At 56.5% G+C, this 23767-nt stretch overlaps 1 protein-coding gene across 1 annotated transcript in view; it reads left to right on the top strand.

Annotated features, from left to right (window-relative positions):
• The window catches only part of EFNB1 (ephrin B1), a 48780-nt gene that overhangs the window by 16811 nt on the left and 8202 nt on the right, over positions 1-23767 (top strand). The window contains exon 2 of the mRNA XM_039571948.1: positions 11733-12010. Within this exon, the coding sequence (XP_039427882.1) occupies positions 11733-12010 (278 nt within the window). The remainder of the gene's footprint in view (positions 1-11732; positions 12011-23767) is intronic.

Here is a 23767-nt window from a genome sequence, read left to right as displayed (position 1 = left end):
GGACACCCCAAAACCATCACTCCAAGGTGGGGCTTGGTCTCTGCTCTTGCAGCTCCGGTGGGTTTGAGGGTGCTCTGTGTTGGGGACCGGCTCTGCCTGGGGGGTCAGCGGAACAGACGGACACCAGCCTTGGAATAAACTCCCGTTGGGTTGGTGGCATCAGCCCTCTCAGGCTCCCGGCATGGTGACATGGCTGGGACGTGGCCCCAGCCTGGTGACACACACTGAGTGGGGCGAGGACCACCGCTGGGAATGCTGGAGCTAGCGGGATTTTGGGACAAGGCTCTGGGGGATCGCATCTGGCAGCAGAGCAGGGGGGCAGGATGTGGTTGGGGGAGACTTTGGTCTCTCCTGCTGCTCTCGCCAGTTTTCTTCCATGAGTGTGGGTGGCAAGGCAGAGGATTTCGTCTCGGGGGGAGGATTGGGAACACTCCCCGTCCGCAGGCAATTGGAAACTGCTGGCGCTGGAGCGGGACAGGCTGGGTGCTCTGCCCTCCTCCTCCCCAGGCCCAAGGGCTGGGTTATTTTTAGGTTTAAACACGAGCTTTGCTTAGTGCCTTGTGAAAGCTCCCTCTGGGAGTGGGAGCCGTGTGTCCCGGCGGAGTCTGGTGACATCCTTGGAGATGGAATGAAGCACCAGTCCCAAGATCTCCGGCTCTGGCAGCGCCCGTGACACCAGAGCCAGTGCTGGGTTCTGGTTCCTCTCCTCTCCCATTCCCAGCTGGAAGTTGTATGTTGGATTGAAGTTCAGCTGTACGGTAAATCTGGCCTAAAAATAAAAGCAAGTACAAGCCAGATCTCTGGACTGGAGGAGAGATTAAAACCTGACACTGCTGTGCTGTGCTGGCATCTCTCCTGGCCCCTCCCTCAGCTGCTGCTCTTCCAATCAGCCTTCAACTGGGTAAACTGGGAGCAGTGGAAGGGCTGCCGAGGGGGAGCACAAGAGAGTCCCAACTCCTTCCAGTGGTGAAACCTTTAGGAGGGTCTTTTTGGTGTGGATATGGAGAAAATTTGGGCTGTTGTGCCAAAACAGGACCTCACAGTAAAGAGGGGATGTGGGCAGCACTGGGAAGAGGTTCTGGGGAGAAAGGGGCAATTTCTTCCCTCCTGAGTGACATCCAGAGCAGGGCTGGAGGAGGCTGGATCCAGCTTTCCTGCAGAGCTGGCTCTCCAGGCTTTGCTGATGGCTCAGTTCTGTGCGGGAGGACAAGAGGGGAGAAAACAAATAAACTTTTGAGGACCTGTGACTCATCTTTAGCTTTTTCTCCCAGAGCTAACCCAGCCCCATCCACCCCCGTGGAGTGGGGCCAAAGGTCCTGGGCGGCCGAGTGCAGCGTGCCGGTAGTGGGGACTGGTGTGGGAGTGAGGAACACGGGGTGACCTGGTTCAGCCTGGAGAAGGGAAGGCTCTGGGGAAATCTTGGGACCCCTTCCAGTGCTTAAAGAGGCTCTAGGACAGCTGGAGAGGGACTTTGGATGAGGGACAGGACAAGGGAGAATGGCTTCCCACTGCCAGAGGACAGGGTTAGATGGGATATTGGGAAGAAGTTCTTCCCTGTGAGGATTGCGAGGCCCTGGCACAGGGTGCCCAGAGAAGCTGTGGCTGCCCCTGGATCCCTGCGAGTGTCCAAGGCCAGGTTGGATGGTGCTTGGAGCAACCTGGGATAGGGGAAGGTGTCCTGCCCATGGCAGGGTTGGAACTGGATGGTCATCAAGGTCCCTTCTAGCTGGAGTGGGCAGCTGTGGGCAGATGTGCACATACCCTGTGTTGGGGTGGGGGGGTTGGGAAGCTCTTCATAACCCGCCAGGGCCGGTGGCAGCCGAGCGAGTTCCCAGTAGTGACGCCGGGGCTGAGGGCTGGTGATTTGCAGCTGCCTGGGAAGATGGCGCTTCCAGACAGGAGCCAGAGCTGGAATGCCAGAACTCGGAATGCCAGAACTCGTTTGGCCACTCCAAGAGCCAGGGGATCAAAGGGCCCGGTGTGAGTCAGGGCGGCGCGGTGGGGGTGACGCTACTTCCCTGGGACCAGGGGCTGGCAGGGCTGGCGAAACCCGGGAGACCTGTCGGGGCAGGGCAGGGCATCCCACAGCTGGGATGGGGAACCCTCCGCAGGGTTTGCTCCTCCCTGCCCAGTTCCTAACGTTGGGATTAATCCTTCAAACCGCGGCATTGCATCCCCAGGCTGAGCCAGAGCCCCAGGGACCTGGGTGGGTGCTCTGGAGCTGTCACCCAGCCCTCAGCGAGATCTCCAGGGATGGAAACATGAGCCCTGGGACACAGTGAGGGGCTCCTGGGAGCCAGGGGAAATCCTGGAGACCCTGTGGTTTCTGCTGCTCCCTAGGACATGTGTGGGCTTTATTTTTGTGGTATTTCTCAGAAAAATGGGGGAGGCTGGTGTCTCTTCTCCCTTGGTTTGGTGGTGGCCAGAGAACTGGGAAGCTGAGGGATTTGGGGAGCCCTCCTGTACTCCTTGGAATGCAGCAGCAGGAGCACCCAGTCACTGTCCCATGGGGAGATTTGAGACTCCCAGCTGCAGTCTGTGTTTGTGAGGTGCAGGGTTAGTGGGGTGTCAAGTCCTGGGGTTCAGGAAGGAAGGGGCTCCCTGTCTCCTAGGGCCCAACCACCAGTTGTAACTTCAGCTCTTGGCTCTTAGCTTTCAGTTCTTCTTTTTTTCCAACTGAGCTGGAGAAGTGAGAGATGGGAAGATGGGGGATCTTGGAAAACGCTGGGGTTTGTGTCAGGTCTGGTGTGCTGAGCCCCCCACCCACCCTTCCGTGTGCCCCCAGCCCTGCTCTGGGGAGGGGGGGGCTGCAATTTGCCTCTGTTCTGTCCCGACTGGGGTTGATCTGCATAAGAATGAGCGGGGCTTGGCGGGGAGGGCTTGTCTTGGGTTCCTTGGGCATATTCCTGCCGCTTTCCTGTCCAAGTGGGCGCCTGGAAGGGCAGCCCCTGCCAAAGTAATTCTTTGCTTTGGAACCAGGAGACGAAATCTCCTCCGTTTTATTTCGGAGGGGTCAGGCAAGGAGTGGGAACCCCGCTGATTCAACCGTGTTCCCTTTTAACCTGCCTCTCCCTCTCTCCCCCTCCCGGCCCCCCGTCCTCCGGATGAGCGGGGCTGTAGCCAGGGCACGAGTGGCCAAACCGAAGCCGGAAAACACACGGAGCCGAGCAGGAACATGAGCTGTTTCCGATGGATCATTTAATATCTGCAGCATCCCAGGGCTGGGATTGTGCAGCTCCTGGTGCCGTCAGGGTTTTGTGATGCCTGACGTGTGCTGGACTCTGTCGTTCTGCCTCCATGTTTTCCCTGTGGGTTTTAGGTGGTGGTTTTTGGGATGGGGGTCACGGTGCAGCATCCAGCTGCCAGCCCCTGTTGGGGTAGGGATTGGGGTGCAGGCAGGAGAAGGTGAGTGCCCGCTGCCCACACCTCGGCCCCGCCGCCGCCGCCCAGCCTCATTGTCTCACTTCTCTCTCCATTCCTACGCCAATTAAAGCGCTGTGTTGCCATTCATGGCCCTTATGGTTTTGTTCAGTTGTCTGTCAGCTCTTGTCAAGCCCTGTCCCCTTCCCCTCCCCCGTTTCCAAAAACAAAACCCCTGACAAACCCCCCTTTGAATCCCCTCTTACCTCACTCCCAACGTGGGGCCCCATTGCCGGGGGATGCCGGCGGCGGCGGCGGGGAGACCGCTCCCCATGCTGCCTTTGTGGGCCGCCGCCCCCCAGCCCTCGGCCTCCCGCTTCTGCCAGCATTAATTAGATAACTCAGCCCCTCTTGATTCCTCTGAGGGGAGATCGGGACGATCCAACTCCGGGGAGAAAATATGGCTTTTCTTCCTCTTTATTTTTTGGCCAAGCCCTTGGTTCCGTCGCTGCTGGAGGTGCTTATTGTGCTGGGAAATAACATGTTTGGGGGGGGGGGTGGGGGGGTGGGGGTGAGCCTGGGGGACTCCCAGTGTTCCTCATTCCCTGTCCGTCCCCCAGGTGGGTGTGGGTGGGAGCCCGGGGTCCCCCGAGCCCATGCCAGTGGCTGCAGAGAGTGCTGCAGGTGGCAGCAGCAGCCTGCACCAGTGGTCTGGCCCTAATTAAATCTGCTCCAAAATCCGTCAATTAGCAGCAGGTTTTGTTTCCCCTCCCTTGCAGGATTTGCATTGAGATTGTTCGGGTGCAGCGTCCGAGTGCATGGAGTGTGCGCGGAGCTGGGAGGACGGAGCAGCACATGGCTGCTCCCGGCAGGCCCGGCTGCTGCGAGGGCTGGGAGTCTTCCCTCTCCTCCCCCTCTCCTCTTCCTGCTTTTTGGGGCATGAGGGTGGTCAGCAGCTGTCCCTGGAAGTGATGGACTGGCATCAGGATACATCCTGGCCGAGCCCATGCTGGGACAAAGGAGAATGTTCTCCTTTTGTGGGCGCTGCCTTTGGTGGTGGTGATCTGTCGTCCTCCTTGGGGCTGCTGGGGAGTCACTTGGATACTCTCCCTGGCCATGCTCTAATTATGGGGATAGCTCAGGGAGAAAGCCCTTCCTGCAGCCCTGCTGTGGCACAGGAGGGCTGAGTCACTGGGGCCAGGGATGTCACCAGCTGTGGTGGCAGCCGCTGGCTGTGGGTGCCGAGGTGTGGCTGGCATCCCACAGCATCCATGCCACCTTTCCTGAAGCCTGCTGACCTGTTCTCCCAGCATCCTAATGGCTGGAATCCTCCTCTGCTCTTGGCTGGTGGTAACCTTGGTGTGACCCTTCCCTAGGAGAAGGGTTCTGGACTGCAGGATGGAAAAGCAGACCTGTCCACAAGCTGCACGTTTGCAGCTGAAACCAGGATCCTGCTCCCGACTTCCTGCTTGAGAAACCCAGCAGTGGTGGGTATTTTCATGGGAAAGTGGGCTCTCTGGTGTTTCCCCCAGATGCTGGGTAAGGGCTTGGTCTTCAGATCTATGGCAGCGACTGCAACATATAAGCAAAGCTCAAGGAGCTATAGTGGGACCTTCCCTGCATCCCACCTTCCCTGCGTCCCACCTTCCCTGCTTCCAGTGCTGCTCAGGGTAAGCAAGGTGCTCTCTTGGCCTTCAGTGTTTGAGGCTGCTTGGGGAGAGTTATGGTCCAAAGTGTTGAACATGAGGCTTCTATTTGCCAAACCTCTGTGTGAAGTGTTGGAGTGGCCTTTTGGCCGTTGCCAAAGCCATGGGAATCTTCAGAGCCACCGGTTTCCCTGCGGAGAGATGCTGGGAGCCAGACCATGACTGGGGCTGGTGTTTGAGTGTGGACAGACTACACTGCCTTGGGCATCACCCCCCTTTCTGGGCAGAGAGGGGCAGTTTGGGTTCATTTCCCCCTGCACTCAGTGTTTCCGTCCCTTCCACTCAATCCCAGTCCTGGCTTGACCGTGACCCGGAGTCGGTCACGGCGCAGAGCTTTCCGGGGTGTCTGTGCCAGGGGAACACTGGCTTGGCCATCTTGTAACTTCACCTCAAAAAATGTCACCCCTGGCACCCGGGGGTGTGGGGTGGGGGGGTTATCAGCCTGCAAGGAGCCTCCCAGCTGGCAGGAAAGCAACAAAGGGGTTTTGGGGAGCAGCAGAGTTGGAAAATGGCATCCTGGAGCTGGGGGGGGGTCGGTGAGCGTTGCCATGGAGACCTGTTTATGCCTCACTGATGCGTCGTGTAAATCCGTTTGGAAACGAGAAGGGCCTTTTGTCTTTGGGAGGGTTGAATGGGCCTCATTAAACCCGAGATGAGGAAAAAAAAGGCCCTTAGAGTGTATCTGGGAGGGGGACGGGACAGCCCCGGGGGGGCTCAGCAGAGGCTGTTCCCTCTCCCAGGGATGGTGAGGAGCCGGGGGGTCTGGAAGGTGAGAAATACCTCCCTGAACAGTGGAGACCAAAGGAGTGAAGGAGATAGGAGCTGCTTTCAGATACCTGGAGTCGCTGGCTCTGTGTGGCCACCTCAGCTCCAAAGGATGGAACAGAAATAGAAGAGGGCTGCCGAAGGGCAAGGAAAATAATTATCCATAGATTAGCAGGGGGAAAAAAGATGGCAGGCTCTTCTAAAGGAGACTAATAATAGAGGAGCACATGAAAGGAGTGGGATCTGAGAGCGTGGGGGTTCGTGTGCTCCTATTTACCCTCTTGTGGTGACGAGTGGCGCGATGGACAAGCGAGAAGGCGACAGATACAGAGGGAGGAACCTTTTCATTCCTCTTGTAATTAACTTCCTTCCACGGAGTATCTTTGTTCCCAAGAGCTGAATGGGAGTCAAAAAGGAGAAAGGGGCTGTGCCTCTGCATGCTGGCACCACTCCGGGGAGGGGCTGTGGATGCTGGTGGTGTGCTGGGATCAGGTGGGCCTTTGGGATTAGGGTGTAATTCCTCTGGTTTGATTGTGCTCAGCTCTGGAGAGCTGAAGTGAGGTGGATGGGGGCTGCAGTGTCTCACTGATACCTCCTGGTGTCACCAGGAGAACCTCTCCCTGTGACATGGGGTGTCTGAGGTTCCCAACTCAATCTCCCTGGGGACCATGTGGTTGTCCCTGTCTGGTAGCACTGTTTGACCTGTGAAGTCCTGCTTCACGTAAGTGAGGTCCCAGTTTTTACTACTGACCTCTCAATTCTCAGTGAAAACACAGATTTTGGCAAGGGCAGAGGTGTCTGGCTGTCACCAAGGGAGCTTTGGACAAGCTGTGCAGGGACCCTCCAATGGCTGGAGTGTGATGTGGCTCTGTGACATCGGGGTCTGGAAAACAGCTCTGCAGTGGCAGAGAGTCCCAAGTACCTGGGCATGGCTGCTGTGTCCCGGGGAAGCTTGGAAGAGTGAGGCAGAGAGGGCAGGGTTGGATTTGTGTGTGGCTGGGCACTGGCAAATCGCAGGGCTCAGGAGTGTTTTTCAGGATCCCGCACCCAGTTTGAACATGGGGCTTTGGCTTTTTTACTGGATCTGGCCCTTTCCCATCCCTTCCTTGAGGTGATTCCCAGTGGGTGGGAGCTGTGATCTGTCTGGAAGGACTCACATGTTCTGTTGGTGTGGAGAGCTGGGCCCACGGGGGCTTCAGCTGCCCAGACACCAGGAAAACCTCCCAGCTCCTGCAGGTCTCGCTCTGCCGGGCATTGTCAGCCTTCCCTGCCAGACGTACACGTCCTCCATGTAAGATCCAGTTATTTTTGGATTTCTTTGAAGCAAACAGCATTTAGCATATGTCATCTTATATGTATGTCAGCATCAGCTTTAGAATATCTTCTCCAAGGAGAAGGTTCTTGGGAAATGTTGTTCTGTTTCTGCCAAGCCCGAAATCAGGTGAGGGGTGTCGTATGCCGTGGACGTGGGGAAAGGTGATGCTGCCCTGAAGATTTTGTAGTTGACGTGGTTCAAGGAATGCCTGGATCCAGGGGGAGAGCAGTTGGAAAATGTGTCAACCCATTCTTTAAAAAAATTGTATTTATTGGTCTTCCCTAACAAAGAGCTGAAGGGCTGTTGGATTTTAAGGTTCCGGATTACTTACCTGCAGGACACTTGTGTCTGCAGGATTGCTGGGAATGTGTTGGCTCATCCATGTCTCTCCATGTGTGCCCACATGCAGGAGAGGAGCCTGCATGGGAGAGGGGTGTGGAGGAGGGGGGTGTCATTCCCAACACGACTCCTGAGCTTGCTCTGGCCAAACTTGCTCGGTTTTCCTCCTTAACTTGTGTTCTTCCTCCTCTCCCAGCAAACCCTCTCTGGGATGCCTCTGACACCGGGCCCTGGCTGAGTCTATGGCTCTTCCAGCAGGTCCCACCTGTAGCCCCTGGTCACTCCATCAGATCCTGCATTTTGAACCCCCAAGGGGAAGTGAGGGGGGCTCTGCAAGGGATTGGGGGCCCCACCAGCAGCCCCCCAACCAGGGCATGGGAGAGGCTGCACTTTAATCCCATCTCCCTGCTCCGGCATCCCGGCATCCCGCTGCCAACAGAGCTCCCGTTGTTTACCCAACTCGAAGGAATCGGTTTACAAGGCTCACAAATCCCCTTTTCACCTTTCCCATCAGAAAACACCTCCCGAAACAATGAGGAAATTGGACGCTGCCACCTGATCGCTCCCAAGGAACCTGCGGGGCCGGGAGCTGGGGGCCGGGAGCGGCGCTGGGGATGAGGATGCCTGGCTGGGATGGCCAGGATGGTCCCTTGGCTCTGCAGGTGGGCAGCCACGGGTGCCACCCAAAAATCACCTCAGGGGCTTTAAGGGATGAAGCTGCCAGTGCTCTCCACCTGCTCAGCTGGCAAAAAAATACTTGTTTTAAGCTTTAATGGCTGTAGTTAATTATTCCCACTGCCTTGGACACCAGGAGAAAGGATGCTGGGATGTTACCTGTGAACTGGTGATGGTGCCAGTCACAGGGTCCCAGAATGGTTTGGATTGGAAGGGACCTTAAAACTCATCCAGTTCCACCCCCTGCCATGGACAGAGACACCTTCCACTATCCCAGATTGCTCCAAGCCCTGTCCAACCTGGCCTTGAACACTTCCAGTATGGGGCAGGAATAAAGCTGGAGCCACTATCCTCCTTGTCACGTGGGATGGGTGAGGTAGAGGAGAGTGATTCTTAACGCTGGGAGTTGTTTCAGCATTAAGGTTGAGCTAAATTTTAGTTTTTCTCTTTTTTTTTTCCCCTCCCACCTTAAAGCAGGGAAATCAAGCTGTGTTTTCCAGAGGAACAGCAGATTCCCCCTCCCCTCCTTGAAATTACACCGAGTGCTCTGAGGGCACGATGAATTTCCCTATTAATTTGAGAGTTGCTCTGTTCATTCCTCCGGGTTAAGATAAATCTGAAGACGTGTGCTTGTGAAGACAAGTCAAGAGTGTAATTCTTTTTTGTCTTCAACCATGCCTCAGAACTAAAATTCCTCGTCTTCAGAACTGGCTGAAATCCTGCATTCAGGCAACATGTGACAATTTTTGCACGTTTTTTTCCTCTCCTTTTCTTGTGATAAATGGTGCTTTTCACTATGTATTTTAAAGGAGAATTTCCCAGAGAACTAGCCCCTGGCATGGTGGGAGCTGTTGTTGGTCTTCCTTAGGATGATCATCACAAGCTGTTCTTATGACAAAGCAGAATTTTTTTGGGAAATAAAGGTCTCTGTGTGTGGTGAAAAGCTGGAAGAGCTGTGTGAGGGGTTCAAGGCACACACCTCAGGTTTATCTCCTCTGCCTGTGTTGCCCAGGCTGTCATCTGGAAACAGCCCTGCTGTTGGAGAAGAGGGGAAATGGAGGAGAAAAAATCAGGAAAATTGGAGGACAAAGGGAAAACCATCTGTGTGTGGATGGGAATGCGGCTGGTGGGGAGCAGCAGCTGGAGGGAGCAGCGCAAAAGCTCCGTGCACAGGGAAGTGGCTCTGTCTTGCTCCATGTTTGCATGGATCTGGAAGATGTTCCTGGGCTAATTCCCAGACAGCAGCTGTGTGCTTCTGGAGCTGAGGCTGAGCATTTATGGAAGAGATTTGCCTCCTTGTTTTATCCTTACATAAACCAAAGGTAGGCCTTGGTCCTGAAGTTCCTGCGATGAAGAGGTGCCAGCAGGATGTGGTGCTGGGAGGTTCTCAGCTCCCTGGTTGCTTCATGGCCCCTCCCCTGCTTACAAATCCATTTGGCGTGTTCCCAACAGGCTGGTGGCCCAGGGCCGGGTTGGTTTGTAGGTGTTGGCCAAGGTTTTGGCCACAGAGGTGTGATAGGTCCTCCTGGTATGGAGATGAGGGTGGATAGGAGCCTTCTCCTCCTGCTCTGGCGGTGCAAGACATCTGCTTGACTTGTTTGTGGCTTCCTGTTTGGCATCTTCTGGGCAGGAGGGAGCTGGCAGGGGCTGGAGGAGGGAGCTTGAGTCACTCTGGAGTCCTGTGCCAGGAAGCCTCTGACTCAGCCCAACCGTGGAGAAAGGAGTGTGGGATCCAGCTGCCTCTCGAGGTGGGAACCTGTGCAAGTGTTCACTTGCGCTGCGTGTCTGCGGCCGGGCGGGGAGGGAGGGACAGGGGCTGCTCCCGGCTCCTGCTCCCGCTCCAGCCTTGCGTCAGGGCTCCGGCCGTGGGTGGGGAAGCCTTTATCACTCCCAAGCCCTTGGAAGCGCGTGCTGGCCACTGGCCAGGTGACCTACTTGGTAGTGTGAAGCAAAGCATGGCTCACCTGCCAGCAGTGCTGGGATGGAGCTGGGCTCTTGCATCCCACCTGCATCCCTAAACACTCTGCAGGGGTCACGTTTCCCACTCTCTCCTGGTCACCTTCTACCCAAATCATAACTCGTACAAAACTCCCTGCAACCTCATGTGGCCAAGGTGCTGCTGTGCCAGTGGTGCTGGGGTTGGTATGATCCCAGCTGCCCCATTGTGCTGCTTTGGGTACTACTGGAGCTGATGTGGTGGAGGCAGAGCTGCAGCCAGGCTGGAAGGATTGATCCATAAGCCCTCTAAATCCAGCTGCATGGTGGGGCTGTGCCTGCCATCCGTGTGCCATGCCCTGGGTGCCAGGGATGCTCCTCTGACCTGGTGAGCTGCAAGTGAGGCGCAGATGATGTCTGTGTGTCTGCCCTGCTGCTACAGCTGGCACCGAGCTCCGGAGCCTGTGCCAAGGGCACTGGGGGTGCGTGGGCTCTGGCTCCGCCTGCCTGCTCCCAGCCCGGCCTGTGGATCTGCTGGGCTCCTGCAGCCAAAGGCCTGGTGCTGGTTCCAGCTCTGTGGCTTCTTGCTAAGACTTGCATGGAGCCACGGAGCAGGTTGGTCTTGTGTGTTTGATCTTCCTTCCGTGGAGCCTGCAGCTCCTGCTGGAGCAGCTGGCTGGGGGAGAAGGTATCTCGGCCCCCGTCCTATCTCCAGGGTGGGCTGGGGCAGGGATGGGCTGTGTCCGACAGCGGAAGGGGAAGCGTGGCCGTGCAGCCTTGGCAAAGCGCTCGCTTCGCGCTTTGCCGTGCCCAGATTACATTAGGGAGTTGCAGCAGAGATAACTCTGCAGGAAAATCCATTCCCACCTTATCTCCCATCAGGAACGTGTTTAGTTGCCTACATCAAAGTAGATGATCTGCTGCTTCACTCCTTGCTGCCCTAATCCTCTCCTTCACGCTGAAAAAACCTAATCAGAGCCTTGCCCCACCATAACGAGATCCGAATGTTAATTATCAGCATCTTGTCTTCCTTGCCTCCCCAATGCCCTGCCTTCCAGCCCCGAATAGCTTTCCTCCCTCCTTGCTCCTCTCCATCCGGTCCTCCCACGCTCCTGGGCACGCTGTTGAGCCTGGCTCTGTAGAAGTTGTCCTGCAGGATGCTTCCTTCCCTTCCATTTAAGGACAGGAATTCCTCAGGGAGCCGGGGTGTGGACGGGATCCCTCCCTGCGCCCCATTGTCAGGACTTCTCCCTATGCCTAATTATTGCCTGTCCCTGCAGGAAGCTCCTTGCCTGGCCGTCGGGCAGAGCCGTGGCGTCTCCCAGCCCTTTGTGGGAAGACTCATTCCCGGTTGGATGCCAGGCTTGGGGCCGGGAAGGGTGCCTGCCCTCATCATGGCTGGCGAGCGGGTCTGACCCAAGCCAGCCCTCGTTTTGTCAGCAGGAGCCTGTGCCGGGTCCATGCGCAGGCTGGGATGGTGAGGGAAGAGGAAAACTTGATTTCGGTGTCAAAACCCATCTTACAGAGGGGGAGCAGAAGAGCTGAAGCACAAAGTAAATGGTGTCAGAGTGGGGTGGGCCGGGCTGGTGTGGCCTCTGCTCCAGCATGTGGTAACCTCTTACCCTCCTCTCTTCCAGGTTCATGACTGGGAAGGGGCTGGTCATCTACCCGGAGATTGGGGATAAACTGGACATTATCTGCCCCAAGGCGGAGCCGTCCAAGCCTTACGAGTACTACAAGCTGTACCTGGTGAGGAAGGAGCAGGCGGATGCCTGCAGCACCGTCATGGACCCCAACGTGCTGGTGACGTGCAACCGGCCTGAGCAGGAGATCCGCTTCACCATCAAGTTCCAGGAGTTCAGCCCCAACTACATGGGCCTGGAATTCAAGCGGCAGCAGGATTACTTCATCACATGTGAGTCGCCCTCCTCTTCCTTGCTGCCAGCCCTGGCTCGGGAGGGCTCGGGTGCCTGGAGAGTGTCACCAGGCGCTTGTGTGTGACTTGGCCGGTGCAGAGAGCTGACACGGACGGAAAATATGTCCCGCTGGATGGGAGCAGGGGGAGGAATGTGTCACTGGCCGAGTGGGTCAACAGTCCCTATCTGGCTGCTGTGCTGTGTCCCCTGCCCTGCTCGTGGCTGGGAGCAGGAGCACATCCCCATCTGGGGTCAGCCCTGCAGTGCTGTCATGCCTGGAGCCTATTTTTTGCTGCCATCTTTGCTGGAGGTGTTGCAGGGCTTTGCTTTGGGGCTGGGGAGAGAGAGGAATGGTGTCCAAGGAGATGCTTGTCCTTATTCCTGGGTGTTGCCTCCCAGAGCAGCCCCAGCAGTGGCAAATGCTGGTGGTGTCCAGTGTGTGATGTGATGGAAGTGGCTGAAAAATTCTGCACACTGGCCTGTTCTGTTTGTGTCTTGGTGCACCATGGCATTTTCTGGAGGGGAGAGAGAAGGAGGATAGAACTTTCTTGGAGCCTTTCTTGGCAGTCTGTGCGTGCAGGGGATCACTGCACAGAGATGTATCCGCTTGTGCCTGCTCCGGTGTGGATGGTGGGGGACCTGGGGAGCTCGGCCGTGTCTGGGTAGTGCTGCCAGCTCTCTCTTTGTCCCCTCCCCTCCTCCTCAGCCTGGCTGTCCCTGCCTGGCTCAGTGCACTGCAAAGGGCACAGCGGCTGCGGCGGCTCAGCTCCCCTCGCTGTGTGCCGCGGGCTCTGCGGCGAGCGGCCGGCGCAGGGGTCACCGCCCGCGTGGGAGCGAGCGCCCGGCCGTGGGAGCGGTGTGTTCCCGGCTGGAAACAGGGTATTTTTAGCCTGGAATCTTTGGGAGGGGGCAGCGAGACCGTGGTGGGCAGTTAGGGGCGGGGGGGGGCTGTGCTGTAGCGTGATGCCATGGTGAGGCTGCGGGTCTGGATGTCCCCAGCGAGCCTGGCTGGGGCTGTTGGAATCTTGCTGCAGAATAATTTGGAATTAACTTGATGCAGAGGAAGCAGCTGGGCCTGGCTCTGGCAGGTCAGCCTTGAGCCCTCATTACTTCTGTTATGGCAAATTTTGCCGAGTGCTTCCCGATGCACAGCTGAGCTGGGTGGTGGCAGGGGCTCATGGGGGGCTCTGTTCCCTGTATGGCCGTGGAGATGCCAAAGTGGCTCCTGGATGGTCAACCACGAAAGTTTCCCTAACAGGAGGGGTGGCAGGAGGGACGACCTGGCGCCACAACCCACGGAGCCGGCTCGGCTCGGCGCAGTGCTGGCAGCAACCACGGGCTCTGCAGGACTGAGTCACTGTGGCAGGGCCGGGCTCTTCCAGAACAATGGTCACTGTCACTGTCCAGACATGGGGATGTCTGTCCTGTGTCACTTGAGGGGCACCAGCTTTGAAGCCATCATGGGGGCAGGACACCCTGGTTCCAGCCCAGATGTCCCAGATGGGCTGGGGATCCCAAAAGCCCTGGCACAACTCCCATGTAGGCTCCTATCTCCCTTACCACAGCCGGCACCAGCCTGGTGGCTCTGGGACCCCAAAGTTCAGCCCTTCTGCTGTCCTTCAGCTGATGCAAAGCTTGATTGAATACAAGCTTTGCCTGCAGTGGGCAGAAATTGGGAAGAGAGGCCAAAGTGCCAGGCTTGGGTCAGGCAAACATCTTGAAGCACTCGATCAGTGGCTCCTCTGTGTTTGGGGGTCAAGTTCAAGCACTAACGTGGTCATCAAACTAATGAGGGCTGAAACTGGGGTCCTCCGAGCTACAGCCCATGGGACTCTCAGGCTGCAAAGAGCCCTCAAAGACAAATAGGTTCCCCAAAATGAGCTCAGGAGGTGAACAAAGCACTGAGAAGAAGAGATATGGGATCCCTCTTATGGTAACCAAGTCCAGCAGGAAGGTGGAGGCAGAAGGATTTACCAGCCCCTGAATTACCCAAATTTTAAGGAGCTGTTTTGCATTTCACACGAAAACTTAAGTGAAAATCAACCTCCCGGAGGTTTGGGAGGCGCTTTCACAAGCGGCCGCCGGTGCATTGCCGACTCCAAACGCGGCTCCCGCGGGGCCCCCGCGGCTTTGAGCCGGTGCCAGCTCCCCTCCAAGGCTGCCAGCACACCTGGGTCACTGCAGGTGACCGGCTCCAGCTCGCTGCGGATCCGACGGGACACGCAGCCGGGATTTTGCAAAGCCAGCATAGCCCAGCTTGGGAAATCCTGGCTGTGCGTCCCGTCGGATGTTGGGCTGAGCCTTTTAAGCTCATTTTTTAATATAAAATCCTATTTATCCTCTTGTTCCCAGTTTCAGGCTATATAGGGATGCAGCAAGCGGGGTGCTTGGAGCATCCTGAGCATCCCTGTGGGATGCCCCCCCTCTCCTCAGGGGGCCGGCAGTGCCCTCTGCCCCTGCCATGGACCGTTTCTGACTTTAATTTCTCTTGACTCCTCCATGCTTTGATGCGAAACCCCTTGGAGCTGGGAGCTGCCAGCCGAACTTTGGCCCCTGGGTGGGCTGAGGATGCTCCTGTGATCTGGCCGTACCCTCTGCCGAGCAGCCCCAGGAGTTCTTTCTGCCAAGAAATAAAATAGCCAAAAAAAAAAAAGTCAAAAGTCTCCTGAGCGGACCACCCACATGTTGTCTTCTTTTTTTCCCCCCAATTTTTCTCCCCTCCCTTTCCCCAAGCTTTGCCTGGACACACAAAAGGTTTTTTTCTCCCTTTTCATTTCTAAGCCGGGGAAGCGATGCTGGAGCCGAGGGGAACAGGGCGTGTGCCGCTCATCCCCCACCTTCCCCAGCGGCTGGAAAACCTCCCCACCGGAGCCGGGGGGCTTCCCGGGGTCCCTCCTATTCAGGATTGCTCCTTGCCATTGCTTTGGATATGCCAAGCCTTGTTTAGGGACACTTTTATCACGGAGGGACATGGCCCCAGCCCTCAGCTTAGCAATGAAAAGGCTTTTGAAAGTTGCCGTTCCCTGTCCCCGTCCTCTCCGGAGCCTCACACCGACCCCCTCCACACCAGCTCCAGGCTTTCCTTAGAAGCATCTTTGCTCCTGGGGTGGATAAGGAAAGGTGATGCTTATTCCTAAGGCTTTCCGTAAAGAGCAAGATGCAGCTGCTCCTGCCTGCAGGTCTGCACTGGAGACTGAGACTGGGGGGGCACATGGGACTCCAGCAGGATGTGGGGACCATCCCCAGGATCAAGTGCTGAGAGGGTGAAGGAGCTGGGAATTTGGGAATTGTGTGTTTTATATCATGATGTGCTGTGGTTTCTTCCATCTCTGGTCTCCTGGGTGTTTCCCTGCTTGCCTTTGGTGCCTTGGTGGGATTCCCTGTCCCCAGTGTCCTGTCCCCTCCCTACAAAATACATCCCACTGGAATAGCCTCCCCCCTGCCTGGTGCCTGCACTCACAGGACGTCGTGGGCAGCTCCAGCCCCGCCACAGCTTATCCAGCCCTGCAGGTTCAGCTCCCTCCACCTCCCCTCCTAATTCACTGCAGCTCCTAATTGCATTTGCTGCTCCTCTTTGAACTTGCTCCAGTTTTACTATCTCTGGTAATGAGGTGCCTGGATAGAGATCCATTAATCCCTGTGTCCTGGCAGCAGGGTGACGTGAGGAGGAGCTCCTGGAGTGACTCCCTGCTATCCCAGAGCTCTGGATCAGGGAATCAAAGAGTGGTTTGGGTTGGAAGGAACTGCTAAAAGTCACCTAGTCCATCCCTGGAATGCCCCATCCCTGAAAGAGTTCAAGGCCAGGCTGGATGGGGCTTGGAGCAACCTGCTTTAGTGGAAGGTGTCCCTGCCCATGGCAGGGGATGAACTGGATGGACTCCCATAGTTCCCAGTCCCTTCTGCACTTGGTTTTGGGGCTGGTGGTGGTCCTGGCAGCCCTTTCTGTGTTCAGTGGGGTGTGGAGACCCCAGGCAAACCTTGCTCAGCCTTGGGGTGTGCTCCAGGCAGCTGTTTGCAGAGGTGGTGGTGGTTCCGAGGTGTTCTTCCAGGTGGGATCTCTCACCTGTCCCTCTCCCAAGCCCCAGGGCATGGCTGCAGTGTCCCACATGTCCTGTGAGCCTCTTTAAAGCACAGAGCCCTTGTTTGATGACAATGCTGAAGGAAAAGCAAGGTCCCAATAGATGTTGCCTCATAAATCCGAGGCGTTTGCTGTTTATTGTGAGTCCTTAAGCCCTTCAATCCATTTTTGATGTAATAACGTCCGTAATCCAATCCAACGCTTTTTGGCAGCGGGATGCAGCGAGAGCGGATCTATTACCCTGAGTGTTGTGTTAAAGCCCTTGTCTTGCATTTCTGTTTTTAGATGCAATTAGTCTTAACCTGGCAAGAGTTATTTGTTGTAAACCATGGCTGCTGCTGCTGCGACGCAGCATCGTCCCTGGGCCGCACTCTGGCAGCGTTTTCCTGCAGCTCAGCATGGGGAAGGGGGTCACCTATACCCTGCCAGCTGCCAGGATCATCCTTCCTCCTTGGAAGCTTTTTTAGGACACGTTGCCATACTCGCTTTTCTGGCTGCGCTCCTCCAGCTTCCGTTGGTTTGGGAAGCCTTCAGCCCCTGCCAGCGCGTGTGTGCGGAGCTGCTCGCGCTCCTTCCTGCATTCCTTGGGATTTGATAATTCCCTCCCTGGTTCCTGGGGCTGGGGGCTGTGCCGGGGCAGGGGGGGGGGGGGGGCTGCTTTGTCAGCCCGCCAGCTCTTTGCTGATGCCATTTGAATGTGGCCACTTTCATGTGCTCCTCATCCTCCTTCCCACAACTTGTTTGGTGGAGGGGAGTTGAAAGCCCAAGGGCCGTTTGATGCCATGATGGGAGCTGTGAACTTCTGCTGATAAAACCCAATTAAGTGGCTTCCTCATTCTTCCCCCAAACGGGCCTGGCTTGTGACACACCCAGGCCAAGCAGAGCCGGCCTGGTGGCATCCATCTGGTTTTGGGGCTTTGCTGCTCCATCCCCATCCCGCTGGGAGCTGCTGGCACAGGGTGGTGATGCCGCGTGGGAGCCGGCGGCCGGACACAAATGGCTCTAACGGTGTCCTGCTCCCGACTTCAAAGCCCGGGCCCTGGCCACGTCAAACCCAAATAATGGCCCTTAGACGACACGCAGTTCCTTGTCTTGCAGGCTTGTCTGAAGAGCGTGACCACAGTAAATGTGATTTTGTTGAGCCCTGTCCCTTAAGCCTCTGCCTCTTTTCTCTTCTCCTCCTCCCTCCTGACCTTTTCGGCTCAGCACTGTCCCTGGACAGCCCCTGGCAGCTGATCTCATGGCTCAGCCTTTCATGGCCCTAATAGGGATGAAAAGCCCCCTCAGAAAGGGCCGGTGTCCTGCGCCCAGCCGGGAGGTAAATACCCCATGCTTTGATCTGCTCTGGGGCCTGGGGGGCCCTGCCTGCCACAAACCCCTGCCCAGGGGTCCCTGCCTGCCATAACCACCCACCCAGCATTTCCATGCCCGCTCAGCTCCCTGGCTGCTGGGCAGCCCAGCCCTGCCCGCGGCCCTGGCACAGCCAAAGGCTCTGGAGCCGGGCACTGGTTGCTGTCTGCCTGGGAAATTCGGCTGGCTGTGTCCCAGGATGCTCTTCCCCAGGAGAAATGATTTCCAAGAGCATCTCTAGCATTGTCACGACCCATTAGGAGAAAAAAAACGTGTTTAACTCCTCAGTGCTCCTGAACACTGAGGTGACAGCAGAGATGATGTGCAGGAGTGATGGCAGTGAAGAGGTGACATCTTCCCCTGCATCACCTGCCTGATCCTGCTCTGCCCCCCTGTTCCTGGGACACTGGGAATCTGCCTGTCCCCCCACAAAGAGCTTCCTTGGCAGCTGTGTTGGGGAGCTCACAGCAAAGCAGGTGTTTTGGTGCATCCCCTCTTCCCTTTCCTCATCCTGCTCTTCCAGCCCTTGCTCCTCCTGCTATGTCTGCAGCAAATCCCAGGGCATCTCCTGGAGCTGCAGCTGCATGGACTGTGGTGGACCTGGCTCTTCAGTGATGGTCACCTCCAGGGGCTTCTTCTGGGATACTGGAAGAGATTAAACTTGGCTCCTTTTGGATTAAACGTTGAGTAGGAGACTCTCAAGGCAGAAGGAGCTTTCAGCTTTATGAGGAATTGAAACAAATCCTGGCATACTGGTGTGTCTGGGAAGCTGTGCATGGAGAAGTGCAGGCATATTTCTTCCTTGGCTTATTTTTTTAAATAACTATAACATCAAGACTCTCTCCCTGGGCTTTTCCCCTGGGATCCCTATTGCATTCCACTGCTCCTGTAGTGCTGGGAAGAGGCTTGTCGGCATCACTGCCGCTGCGGAGGGGCCTGTGAGGGTGGATGCTGGGTGTGTGATGGTGGGTGCTGGGATGTGATGGTGGGTGCTGGGGTGTGATGGTGGGTGCTGGGATGTGGTGATGGATGCTGGTGATGGTGGGTGCTGTCTATCAGACCAAGAGCTCACTGGGGGCTTCAGGAAGCACTGCCACACTTGGACCCTGAGATGCGCAGGGTGCAGGGAGTCTGGCATTAATGAACTGTGACATGCCTCCCTTTTCCATCCCTAATTTCTAGGGATCTGTGTCTGTCCACCCCTCAGCCAGGCTGGCCCAGGTGGTGTGTGGCACCTTAAGCAGGTCATCTTTCCAGAGAGGATTGGTGTCACCCTCCATATGGAGTCTCTTTGCCCTGGGAGTGATGGTTTTGCTGCTGCTGTGTAATGCCTGAGCTCTTTTATCCCACCCTGACAGTGTGGAGTGGGAGTTACACAGCTCATGGAGAGGGGGCTGTGGGAGCACAGGGATCCAGGGGTGGCTGCAGTGGCTCTAATTTGGGGGTAGGGAGGCCCTTTCCTCCATCCATTACTCACCGAGGAGGCAAATCCTTGTCTGGATAGTCAGGGGTTTATGTGGCATCTGTTGGAAATTTCCAAACCCTGTAACTCAAGGTGTTGCTGGAGACCATTTGGTCCATTCACTGCTGTCCACCTGGAGCAGAGACCAACTCCTGCCATGCAATCCCCAGGAGCAATGGATCATCTCCTGCTCCAGCTGTTGTGGGGTGCAGCACTGGGAGCTGCAGGTGATCCTGCTCTGAGCCAGCCTCCAGTGGGTGCACGACCACAGTGGGAGCAGTGCCTGGGCTGGCTCCTCTTTGCAGTTCTGGGCCAGGAGTTTCACTGATGTCACCTCCCCACATCCAGAAGTTCCTGGTTGTTATGCAAAGTTTGCCTGTAATTGCACTGGGGTTTCCTCCTGGCTGTCCCACAGCACCTGGAGTTCCTGTCCCTCCCCACTGCCTGGCACCTCCTTGGCTCCCTGAGCTCTCCCAGGCAGCTGGAGCTTCCAGAAGATCTGCACATGAATCAGCCTCTCTGTCCCTGATAACCTGAGGTTTCTCTGAGCCCCTGGGAGTGAGGATGGAGCCCGAGCTCAGGTGGGCAGCTGGTGTTGGCATTGGTCTTGCAGCTGGGGATGGCACTGTCTGTCCCCATCCTCTTCCCAAAGGATTTCTCAGTCATCTCCCAGATGTTTTGCTACCTAACAGGAGAGATTTACCCTGTTAAAAGGCAATAATTGCTTTCCTCCTCTCCTGCTCCCAGTGGGGCCCACAAATGGCTCTGGCGGAGCATCAGGTGGGGAATTACCTGGCACTTTCATCCGACCTGTCTCCAGTTGCTTGGGGCGACTGCAGAGACTGTACAAATCACCCTCCTCTCCCAATGATGTGCTCTTTGTTTGGAAGGGATGGATAGACCTGAAGACAAAGGGTTTATTTAGGGCTGTGGTCCCCCTGAGCTGGGCAGGGAGCAGGATGGGGACACTGGGAGTCTCCACAGCTCATCCACACGGACATCTCACAGTGTTGATGATAAAGGGCTGGAGTGAGTCACCAAGCCGTGGTCCTGCAGCCAAGATATGCTTTCCAGCCTGGATGAGGTTCCCTGCAATCAAACAGTGACTCTTAATTACTATACTAATTAGGGTTGGTTATAATTTTCCACCAGAAAGCTGATTTAATGGGAAATTAGCTTTTCACTTAAGCATTACTTGGGTTCAAGTGTCTTTTTCCAGTGGATACTTCAGTGTTTGCCTGTTGTTCTCCCTTTGCCCCAGGAAAGAACGGGAGAGAGTGGAGCTGTAGGTGGTGAGGATGAGTGTGGTGGGTGGTGCCCTCCCTTCTTCCCTCTGTAACTGTGTGAGTGTCCCTCTGTTCTCTATAAGGAATGGGTCTAATTTAACCCTTTAATTTGATTTTGGGGATGCTGACCCTGGCCAGGGAAAGCTGAACCCCATCCCAGCCAAACCCCATGCCATGGTTTTCATTCCTGTTTCCAGCAGTGCATTTGAACTGGGGATTTTCCCACTGCCTTGGCTGGAGCAGGGAGCGTGGGGTGAGATGGCCAGATTCCCAGTGCTCCATGGGCTGGCTGCAGCAGCAGGCTCCTCACCTGCCCAGTACAGATGTGGGGAGAGACACAGCAATCCCAGCTGGCCTCATGGCATGGGCATGGGCCTGGCCTTGCCCTGATGCCAGGGAGGAGAGCAGAGAGGGCCCTCCCGGGGTCAGTGGTGCAGGCAGAGCAGCCTCCATGGCTCTTCTCTTTCCATGCTGGACGATGTGGCTGGAGCAGCTCTGGAGCTGGCAGGAGTGGCTGTGAAACCCAAGCCTTGTACCTCCTGCACCGTGTGGGGATGGGACAGGGCTGGGCTGGCTCGCACAGGCGTTTCAGGGGCTGCAGGGCCCCTTCCCGGTGCAGCTGCCTCGGGAAGGCTGGGAGAAGGCTGGAAGAAGGCTGCCGGCCCCGCTGGCAGTGTGACAGCGTGGGGTGGGCTCCCCCCGCACAGCCCCTGCCCCGGCGCTGGCAGCAGCCCCAGCCAGTGTGCTGGAGCTCAGGGAAAGGGCTGGGGGATGTGTGCGGGGTGGGGGGCTCATGTCCCCACAGCTAGGAAGTGACACCGATATCAATATTAATAATACCGATAATGGGATGCCCTGAGCAGGAGCTCCGTGGCCCTGCTGGCTGGGAGGAGCAGGAGGAGGAGGAGCAGGGGCTGTAAGCAAGCTGTGCTCCCTGGAGGCCCCAGGGAGCTGGTGTGCAGTGGAGCAGGCGGGTGCCTCCAGTCGGTGACCTGGAAGTGGCTTCGTGTCCCCTGGGGTGCCAGCCCTGGTTGGGATGGGGGAAGGACCTCAGTGCCCGTGGTGGGTTGGGCTCCAGGGCAGCACCTCTGTGTCGGTACTGAGGGGGTGTAAAACAGCTTGAAAGACCTGGAGAGGGGAGGTGGCAGGAGCTGGGATTTTATTTGGAGTGCAGTCTGCTTGTGGATTCCTGCAGGGATCTCTGGCAGTGTCTGAGCATGTCGGAGATGTGGGAGGCACATCTCCAGGGTGACCTGCAGGAGCTTCACCTGTGCCAGGAGGGCCTTTCAGCCCAGGGGTGTCCAGGCTGGGCTGAGGCTGCTCTGCACCAGCTGCCCCTTGCCAGGATCAGTCCCTTGGCTCCAGCGGGATTGGGATCAGGCTGTGGGGCACCGGTGGGATGCTGCCACCTCTCCTAAAGTGATGGAAACACGAACCTGGTGCAGGTCTGGGGCAAGGGGGGTGGTGGGGACGGCGGCCGGGCTGCGGCCACGCCGTGCCTGGCTGGGGCTGGAGCAGGGCTGTGTTGCACAGATGGAAGAGTGATTAAGAGCAATAAAAGGAAAGAGACTTGGATTCGCTACGGTCTCAGCACATTAATTGTGCTTCGGGGCCCAAATCATAACGCAGCCCTGCTAGAGGGAATCCAGCAGAGAAACCAAACATCTCGCTCTGGCCAAGGCTGACCATTTAAGAGACCCTTGCCTTCATCTCTTGCCAGGTATTACTTCCAGCGTCTCCCATCTGCCAAAACCCGAGTTCTCCTTTGAAATATTTTTAGGGGAGGGAGAAAAGCTCTGGTGACACCGAGTGCTGGCGGTGGGGAGGCAGCAGGGAGAGCACATGGCATTGCTGGCTTGGAGACGGGACCATGGGGTTGTTGGGTGTCTCAGCCATCTGTTCCAGCTCCGTGGTGTGTGTCACTGGGCTGGATGGGCGTGTGGGATTCCAGGAGTGGAGGTCCTGCCTGGCTTCCATGGTGGCTGAGCATCTCCTCTAAATTGACAAGCAATTACATGGTTAATGGTATCACTGTTAAATCCTCATCACTCAGCAGCCCGAGGCTTAATGCTCCATTAGGGCAGAGGCATCTGATGGCTCTCCGGGCTGGGAGTGGCCTTTGGAAATCGGCCTTTGGAAGTCGCTGGCCAGAGATTATTTTTGCTCTCCCAGTCCTACAGCCAACCTGTGAATCCATCCAAAATGGAATAGGGCAGGAAAATGCTCCTGTACGCTCAGTGTTGCTGGGGCTGGCTGGGTTGAGCCTTGCTGGTGTGGCATGGGGAGGTGAGAGTGCTGTTTGAGACCTGCCATTTCCTATTCCCTGGGTATTCCCAGCTCCCTGCCTGGCTTCCTTCGTCGTGTCACAGCCGTGCCTCCTGCTGCTGCCCTGCAGCTGCCTCTCTCCAGCTTGGGGCTCTCCCAGCTCTCCTGCAGCCGCTGCCTTGCCTGTGGATTTAACATTTTCCTCTGGGTTGCTGACTCTGGATTCCATTGGCAGCTGAGGATTGGTGGTGTCACCACGGCTCACCCTAAGCATGGCAGTGAGTGGCACAGGCACCGGGGAATCCATTAAGTGCCACCTGGATCCCAGTCTGGATCCACTGGAGCTGGGCTGAGCTGAGCCTGGAGCCTTCTGCTGGGGCTTCTTCCACTGGGAAAGCAGGAAACAGAGCAGGAGGAGCAGCTCTTCATCGCTGAGCTTCACAGGGAATTGTGCTGGAGGAACCATTTCCTGATGGATCAGGGACCTGCTGCTCTCACATCACCCTGTCCTATGTGTTCACGTCAAACTCTCTGGACTGTGCACCATTGGATGGATTTGGGGATTTAGGATTTTGACTTTTGGAAGCCCAACCAGCTGCATGAAGCATCCAGCTTCTCTCCGGCCCGTTGTGGATTTACATGGAATGTGGCAGCTCATGTCCTTGTTTCCAGAGGCCATTCCAAGACCATCACTATGGGTTTTACAAATGTTTTCCCCTTTTTCTGTTCCCTCAAGCAACTGCTTCATTTTTCCACGTGGTTCCCTCTCCAAGCTACTTTCTCCCTCATCATTTCCATGGGCAGAACAAGAAGAAACTTCATGTCCAAGTGTGGGGTGGAAAGAAGGATGCTCAGCTGTGTCCCTTCGTCCATCCCTGCGGCTCCAGCTGCTCCCTGTGTCCTCTTTGGACGTTTAATATTTTTGTTATACGTGGATGGTACATCTCATAGTTATTTGCAGGAACTGCTGCCTTTATGGGATCTTCTGGTTCCCCCCGCAGTGAACTTTGCTTGCTTGTTACCTCATTTTGATATAATTAGTTAATTATTTATAAATCAGACCTTGTGAGGCCTCACAGGGACTGGTTTTTACAGACTGCTCCCTTCTCCCTCGATGGATGAGTCTCTTTGAGATGGAACAACCAATGGCATGGAGCGGGGAAGCTGGGAAACTGTTCAAGGAGCTGCTTCAGGGCCGTGAGCTGGGATGTATCTGCTGATTTCACCCCCAAACCGGCGCCTCTGGCCTGGGAGAACTGGGCTGCCGAGCTTTCTGCTGGAGTTCACTTCAGATGTGTTTTTATGGGGAGTCTGA

This window comes from Corvus cornix, chromosome 4A (genome assembly GCF_000738735.6).
Source record: "Corvus cornix cornix isolate S_Up_H32 chromosome 4A, ASM73873v5, whole genome shotgun sequence".
In the NCBI taxonomy this organism is placed as follows: Eukaryota; Metazoa; Chordata; class Aves; order Passeriformes; family Corvidae; genus Corvus; species Corvus cornix.
The sequence above is the reverse complement of the archived record's forward strand: the minus strand, read 5'-3'. Positions and strand labels throughout refer to the sequence as shown.